At 46.0% G+C, this 8,610-nt stretch overlaps 1 protein-coding gene across 1 annotated transcript in view; it reads left to right on the forward strand.

Moving 5' to 3' along the window:
* The first annotated feature begins 2,490 nt into the window (after positions 1-2,490).
* LOC133638985 (growth factor receptor-bound protein 7-like) overlaps positions 2,491-8,610 on the forward strand; it is an 11,466-nt gene continuing 5,346 nt past the window's right edge. Inside the window, exons 1-7 of the mRNA XM_062032039.1 lie at positions 2,491-2,519; positions 3,028-3,354; positions 3,437-3,563; positions 3,690-3,846; positions 3,909-4,030; positions 8,026-8,100; positions 8,166-8,297. Coding sequence (XP_061888023.1) covers positions 2,491-2,519; positions 3,028-3,354; positions 3,437-3,563; positions 3,690-3,846; positions 3,909-4,030; positions 8,026-8,100; positions 8,166-8,297 — 969 coding nt within the window. The remainder of the gene's footprint in view (positions 2,520-3,027; positions 3,355-3,436; positions 3,564-3,689; positions 3,847-3,908; positions 4,031-8,025; positions 8,101-8,165; positions 8,298-8,610) is intronic.

Here is an 8,610-nt window from a genome sequence, read left to right on the forward strand (position 1 = left end):
TTCTTACTGACCGGCGCTGCCTTTCTCCGCGCTAGCTTAGCAGCTAGCTAGCTGAGGAAAGGGTGGTAACATTAATAATCATGATTTATTAAAATTATTTCAATACATCAATAATTATGATTTTCAAATAGATTTCAACACATCAATAATCATGATTTTTAAATAATTTTAACACATCAATAATAAACGTGATTTTTAAATAATTTTAACACAATAACAAACATGATTTTTAAATAATTTTAACACATCAATAATCATGATTTTTAAATCATTTTAACAAATCAATAATTGTGATTTTCAATAATTTCAACACAACAAAAATCATGATTTTAAATCATTTTAACACAACGTGATTTTTAAATCATTTTAACACAATAATAAACGTGATTTTTAAATCATGTTAACACATTAATAAACATTTTTAAATCATTTTAACACATCAATAATAAACATGACTTAAATCAACACAATAATAAACATGATTTTTAAATCATTTTAACACATCAATAATCATGATTTTTAAATAATTTGAACACATCAATAAGCATGATTTTAAAAATAATTTTAACACATGATTTTTTTTAAATAATTTTAACATTTTATAATCATGATTTTTTAAAATTATTTCAACATATCAATAATTATGATTTTTAAATAATTTCAACACATCAATAATCATGATTTTAAAATCATTTTAACACATCGATAATAAACGTGATTTTTAAATCATTTTAACACATCAATAATCCTGATTTTTTAAATAATTTGAACACATCAATAAGCATGATTTTTAAATTAATTTTAACAAATGATTTTAAAAAAATAATTTTAACATTTATAATCATGATTTTTTTATTATTTCAACACATCAATAATTATGATTTTTAAATCATTTCAACACATCAATAATCATGATTTTTAAATCATTTTAACACAAACATGATTTTTAAATCCTTTTAACACATCAATAATCATGATTTTTAAATCATTGTAAACATGATTTTGAAATCATTTTAACACATCAATAATCATGATTTTTAAATAATTTGAACACATCAATAAGCATGATTTTTAAAATAATTTTAGCACATGATTTTTTTTAAATAATTCTAACATTTATAATCATAATTTTTTTAAAATTATTTCAACACATCAATAATTATGATTTTTAAATAATTTCAACACATCAATAATCATGACTTTTAAATCATTTTAACACCGATAATAAACGTGATTTTTAAATCCTTTTAACACATCAATAATCCTGATTTTTTAGATAATTTGAACACATCAATAAGCATGATTTTTAAAATAATTTTAACATGATTTTTAAAAAATAATTGTAACATTTATAATCATGATTTTTTTAAAATTATTTCAACACATCAATAATTATGATTTTTAAATCATTTCAACACATCAATAATCATGATTTTTAAATCCTTTTAACACATCAATAATCATGATTTTTAAATCATTTTAACATGATTTTGAAATCATTTTAACACATCAATAATCATGATTTTTAAATAATTTGAACACATCAATAAGCATGATTTTTAAAATAATTTTAACACATGATTTTTTAAAAAGAATTTTAACATTTATAATCATGATTTTTTAAAAATTATTTCAACACAACAATTATGATTTTTAAATCATTTCAACACATCAATTATCATGATTTTTAAATCATTTTAACACATCGATAATAAATGTGATTTTTAAATCCTTTTAACACATCAATAATCCTGATTTTTAAATAATTTGAACACATCAATAAGCATGATTTTAAAAATAATTTTAACAAATTATTTTTTTTAAATAAATTTAACATTTGTAATCATGATTTTTTTATTATTATTTCAACACATCAATAATTATGATTTTTAAATCATTTTTAACATGATTTTGAAATCATTTTAACACATCAATAATCATGATTTTTAAATAATTTGAACACATCAATAAGCATGATTTTTAAAATAATTTTAACACATGATTTTTTAAAAAGAATTTTAACATTTATAATCATGATTTTTTTTAAATGATTTCAACACAACAATTATGATTTTTAAATCATTTCAACACATCAATAATCATGATTTTTAAATCATTTTAACACATCGATAATAAATGTGATTTTTAAATCCTTTTAACACATCAATAATCCTGATTTTTAAATAATTTGAACACATCAATAAGCATGATTTTTAAAATAATTTTAACAAATTATTTTTTTAAAATAAATTTAACATTTATAATCATGATTTTTTTATTATTATTTCAACACATCAATAATTATGATTTTTAAATAATTTCAACACATCAATATTCATGATTTTAAAATCATTTTAACACATCAATAATCATGATTTTGAAATCATTTTTAACAACATGATTTTTAAATCATTTTAACACATGAATAATAAACATGATTTCCATCCTCACCTACGGTCATGATCTTTGGGTCATGACCTACAGGACAAGATGACGGGCCGGGTGGAGGGTCTCTCAGGGTGAGAAGTTGTGTCATCCGGGAGGAGCTCAGCGTAAAGGTGCTGCTCCTCCACATGGAGAGGAACCAGATGAGGTGGTTCCGGTCAGGATGCCACCTGAATGCCTTAGAACCCATCCTACCTGTACGAGACCACGGGGAAGACCCAGGACACGTTGGAAAGACTAAGTCTCCCAACTGGCCCGAGACCGCCTCAGGATCCACAAGGTGGACCAAGTATCTGGGGAGAGGGAAGTCTGGGCTTCTCTGCTTAGGCTGCTGCCCCCGCACTTTTACATTTAATACATTAAAGGACTGCCTTGAAAAAGAGTTTTTTGAATGTCTCAATGAGACTTGAAATGAAGGCAGAATAAAATCATGTCAACACAAGAAACAAACTTGCTAGTTTCAACACATTCACAAACTTCACTTCATCCAAACTGCCTTGGGAACAAAATAATAATAAATACTGTGCTCGTCCCAACTTGGCCGCTGGGTGGCGCCAAAGCAGCGCATGAGTCATAGCCGAGGATATCTGCGCCACTTCCTCATTCATCCACCTGTCAACGTGCGGGAGGGGGGCGTGGTCAAGCCTCCCTCCTCCCAGGCCGTCGCCAGCTACTTCCTGCTCCCCGCTGGCGTCGCACTTCAGTTTGCCGCGATGGCTGCCGGCTGATTGCAGGTGTGCAGGTGTGCAGGTGTGCAGGTGTCTCCAAGGCTCCAGGTGAGTCCCTCTTCAGTCCGCGTGTGGTGACGTCACTGGTTCAGGTGTGCTCATGGAGAGGGAAGGTTCCTCGCTCGGCCGCCGCTCGCAGCCCATCGCCATCGCCTCCAACAGGTGTGACGGCTGGCCTCAGGTCAGAGGTCATTGTTTAGACTTCCTGTGTGGGAGGAGTCACAGACACTGGCACACCCACTCTCCAGCTTTGTTTTTCTCAGGCTCAAATGGGCGGAGTCTTTGTCCTCGTCTGCGCCCGCCATCCCCAACCCTTTTCCTGAGCTGTGCAGCCCCTCCCACTCCCCTGTTGCCATGGCGACGCTCACAGCACCATCCAGTGGCAGACATGTGAGTCTGCAACACACCACGCCACACCTCCCCCTCCCCCGTGCGCTGCCGGTCCGACCGGTCCGGCGGCTGTGACACGCCCACACATCTCAGGTGGGAGTAACGTGCGCTCTGATTGGTCGGCAGCTGCTGAAGGTGTTGGGCGAGGACCACCGTGGCCGCTCGCTGTGGGTGGGCCACACCACCACGGCCAGGGAGGTGTGTCACATGCTGGTCCGGACCGCCGGCTGCAGCCAGCAGGAGAACTGGACCCTGCTGGAGTGTCACCCCGCTCTGGGCCTGGGTGAGACACGCACATGACCTCTGACCCCAGCCACACCCCCTGACCCTGTCTCCTCTCCGCAGAGAGGTGCCTGGAGGACCACGAGGCCGTGCTGGAGGTCCAGGCCAGCTGGTCCCTGACGGGCGACAGCAGGCTGGTCTTCTGCAAGAACTACGCCAAGTACCAGTTCTTCACACAGCCCGCAGTACGTTGGCCATGACATCATCCTTACTAGCGATTAGCAGGGGTGACCGCTGCAGGTCCGCCATGACATCATCCTTACTAGCGATTAGCAGGGGTGACCGCTGCAGGTCCGCCATGACATCATCCTTACTAGCGATTAGCAGGTGTGAACACTGCAGGTCCTCCATGACATCATCCTTCTTAGCGATTAGCAGGTGTGACCGCTGCAGGTCCGCCATGACATCATCCTTCTTAGCGATTAGCAGGTGTGACCGCTGCAGGTCCTCCATGACATCATCCTTCTCAGCGATTAGCAGGTGTGATGTGTGCAGGCAGCGATTAGCAGGTGTGATGTGTGAAGGCAGCGATTAGAAGGTGTGACGTGTGCAGGCAGCGATTAGCAGGTGTGATGTGTGCAGGCAGCGATTAGCAGGTGTGACGTGTGCAGGCAGCGATTAGCAGGTGTGACGTGTGCAGGCAGCGATTAGCAGGTGTGACGTGTGCAGGCAGCGATTAGCAGGTGTGAAGTGTGCAGGCAGCGATTAGCAGGTGTGACATGTGCAGGCAGCAATTAGCAGGTGTGATGTGTGCAGGCAGCGATTAGCAGGTGTGACGTGTGCAGGCAGCGATTAGCAGGTGTGACGTGTGCAGGCAGCGATTAGCAGGTGTGACGTGTGCAGGCAGCGATTAGCAGGTGTGAAGTGTGCAGGCAGCGATTAGCAGGTGTGACGTGTGCAGGCAGCGATTAGCAGGTGTGACGTGTGCAGGCAGCGATTAGCAGGTTTGACGTGTGCAGGCAGCGATTAGCAGGTGTGACGTGTGCAGGCAGCGATTAGCAGGTGTGACGTGTGCAGGCAGCGATTAGCAGGTGTGATGTGTGCAGGCAGCGATTAGCAGGTGTGATGTGTGAAGGCAGCGATTAGCAGGTGTGACATGTGCAGGCAGCAATTAGCAGGTGTGATGTGTGCAGGCAGCGATTAGCAGGTGTGACATGTGCAGGCAACGATTAGCAGGTGTGACGTGTGCAGGCAGCAATTAGCAGGTGTGATGTGTGCAGGCAGCGATTAGCAGGTGTGACGTGTGCAGGCAGCAATTAGCAGGTGTGATGTGTGCAGGCAGCGATTAGCAGGTGTGACGTGTGCAGGCAGCGATTAGCAGGTGTGACGTGTGCAGGCAGCGATTAGCAGGTGTAATGTGTGCAGGCAGCGATTAGCAGGTGTGACGTGTGCAGGCAGCGATTAGCAGGTGTGACGTGTGCAGGCAGCGATTAGCAGGTGTGACGTGTGCAGGCAGCGATTAGCAGGTGTGAAGTGTGCAGGCAGCGATTAGCAGGTGTGACATGTGCAGGCAGCAATTAGCAGGTGTGATGTGTGCAGGCAGCGATTAGCAGGTGTGACATGTGCAGGCAGCGATTAGCAGGTGTGACGTGTGCAGGCAGCAATTAGCAGGTGTGATGTGTGCAGGCAGCGATTAGCAGGTGTGACGTTTGCAGGCAGCGATTAGCAGGTGTGACGTGTGCAGGCAGCGATTAGCAGGTGTGACGTGTGCAGGCAGCGATTAGCAGGTGTAATGTGTGCAGGCAGCGATTAGCAGGTGTGACATGTGCAGGCAGCAATTAGCAGGTGTGATGTGTGCAGGCAGCGATTAGCAGGTGTGACGTGTGCAGGCAGCGATTAGCAGGTGTGATGTGTGAAGGCAGCGATTAGCAGGTGTGACGTGTGCAGGCAGCAATTAGCAGGTGTGATGTGTGCAGGCAGCAATTAGCAGGTGTGACATGTGCAGGCAGCGATTAGCAGGTGTGACATGTGCAGGCAGCGATTAGCAGGTGTGACATGTGCAGGCAGCGATTAGCAGGTGTGACATGTGCAGGCAGCGATTAGCAGGTGTGACGTGTGCAGGCAGCAATTAGCAGGTGTGATGTGTGCAGGCAGCGATTAGCAGGTGTGACGTGTGTAGGCAGCGATTAGCAGGTGTGACGTGTGCAGGCAGCGATTAGCAGGTGTGACGTGTGCAGGCAGCGATTAGCAGGTGTGACATGTGCAGGCAGCGATTAGCAGGTGTGACATGTGCAGGCAGCGATTAGCAGGTGTGACGTGTGCAGGCAGCGATTAGCAGGTGTGATGTGTGCAGGCAGCGATTAGCAGGTGTGACGTGTGTAGGCAGCGATTAGCAGGTGTGACGTGTGCAGGCAGCGATTAGCAGGTGTGATGTGTGCAGGCAGCAATTAGCAGGTGTGATGTGTGCAGGCAGCGATTAGCAGGTGTGACGTGTGCAGGCAGCGATTAGCAGGTGTGACGTGTGCAGGCAGCGATTAGCAGGTGTGATGTGTGCAGGCAGCGATTAGCAGGTGTGATGTGTGAAGGCAGCGATTAGCAGGTGTGACGTGTGCAGGCAGCAATTAGCAGGTGTGACATGTGCAGGCAGCGATTAGCAGGTGTGACATGTGCAGGCAGCGATTAGCAGGTGTGACGTGTGCAGGCAGCAATTAGCAGGTGTGACGTGTGCAGGCAGCGATTAGCAGGTGTGACGTGTGTAGGCAGCGATTAGCAGGTGTGACGTGTGCAGGCAGCGATTAGCAGGTGTGACGTGTGCAGGCAGCGATTAGCAGGTGTGACATGTGCAGGCAGCGATTAGCAGGTGTGACATGTGCAGGCAGCGATTAGCAGGTGTGACGTGTGCAGGCAGCGATTAGCAGGTGTGATGTGTGCAGGCAGCGATTAGCAGGTGTGACGTGTGTAGGCAGCGATTAGCAGGTGTGACGTGTGCAGGCAGCGATTAGCAGGTGTGACGTGTGCAGGCAGCGATTAGCAGGTGTGATGTGTGCAGGCAGCGATTAGCAGGTGTGACGTGTGCAGGCAGCGATTAGCAGGTGTGACGTGTGCAGGCAGCGATTAGCAGGTGTGATGTGTGCAGGCAGCGATTAGCAGGTGTGACGTGTGCAGGCAGCGATTAGCAGGTGTGACGTGTGCAGGCAGCGATTAGCAGGTGTGACGTGTGCAGGCAGCGATTAGCAGGTGTGACATGTGCAGGCAGCGATTAGCAGGTGTGACATGTGCAGGCAGCGATTAGCAGGTGTGACGTGTGCAGGCAGCGATTAGCAGGTGTGATGTGTGCAGGCAGCGATTAGCAGGTGTGACGTGTGTAGGCAGCGATTAGCAGGTGTGACGTGTGCAGGCAGCGATTAGCAGGTGTGATGTGTGCAGGCAGCAATTAGCAGGTGTGATGTGTGCAGGCAGCGATTAGCAGGTGTGACGTGTGCAGGCAGCGATTAGCAGGTGTGACGTGTGCAGGCAGCGATTAGCAGGTGTGATGTGTGCAGGCAGCGATTAGCAGGTGTGATGTGTGAAGGCAGCGATTAGCAGGTGTGACGTGTGCAGGCAGCAATTAGCAGGTGTGACATGTGCAGGCAGCGATTAGCAGGTGTGACATGTGCAGGCAGCGATTAGCAGGTGTGACGTGTGCAGGCAGCAATTAGCAGGTGTGACGTGTGCAGGCAGCGATTAGCAGGTGTGACGTGTGTAGGCAGCGATTAGCAGGTGTGACGTGTGCAGGCAGCGATTAGCAGGTGTGACGTGTGCAGGCAGCGATTAGCAGGTGTGACATGTGCAGGCAGCGATTAGCAGGTGTGACATGTGCAGGCAGCGATTAGCAGGTGTGACGTGTGATGGCAGCGATTAGCAGGTGTGATGTGTGCAGGCAGCGATTAGCAGGTGTGACGTGTGTAGGCAGCGATTAGCAGGTGTGACGTGTGCAGGCAGCGATTAGCAGGTGTGACGTGTGCAGGCAGCAATTAGCAGGTGTGATGTGTGCAGGCAGCGATTAGCAGGTGTGACGTGTGCAGGCAGCGATTAGCAGGTGTGACGTGTGCAGGCAGCGATTAGCAGGTGTGATGTGTGCAGGCAGCGATTAGCAGGTGTGACGTGTGCAGGCAGCGATTAGCAGGTGTGACGTGTGCAGGCAGCGATTAGCAGGTGTGACGTGTGCAGGCAGCGATTAGCAGGTGTTTTTCTCCCGCAGCTCTTCTTCCCGCAACACATGATCTCTGACAGCGGCCATGTGGAAAAAGGGATGACATCATCGAAGCTGGTGCAGGTAGGACACGCACACTTGGTCTCCATGACGACCTGCACCCACGTGATGGTCTCCCTGGTCCTCAGAACCTGCTGGGGTCTGGGACGTGTCCTGAGATCCAAGGCTTCCTGCACGCCAAGGAGTCCAAGTCCTGGAGGAAGATCTGCTACTTCCTGCGGCCGTCTGGACTCTACTGCTCCACTAAGGGGGCGTCTAAGGTCAGAGGTGGTCCTCTCCCTGCTCCACTAAGGGGGCGTCTAAGGTCAGAGGTGGCCCTCTCCCCGCTCCACTAAGGGGGCGTCTAAGGTCAGAGGTGGTCCTCTCCCTGCTCCACTAAGGGGGCGTCTAAGGTCAGAGGTGGTCCTCTCCCTGCTCCACTAAGGGGGCGTCTAAGGTCAGAGGTGGTCCTCTCCCCGCTCCACTAAGGGGGCGTCTAAGGTCAGAGGTGGTCCTCCCCCCGCTCCACTAAGGGGGCGTCTAAGGTCAGAGGTGGTCCTCCCCCCGCTCCACTAAGGGGGCGTCTAAGGTCAG

This window comes from Entelurus aequoreus, linkage group LG21 (genome assembly GCF_033978785.1).
Source record: "Entelurus aequoreus isolate RoL-2023_Sb linkage group LG21, RoL_Eaeq_v1.1, whole genome shotgun sequence".
NCBI classification, from domain to species: domain Eukaryota; kingdom Metazoa; phylum Chordata; class Actinopteri; order Syngnathiformes; family Syngnathidae; genus Entelurus; species Entelurus aequoreus.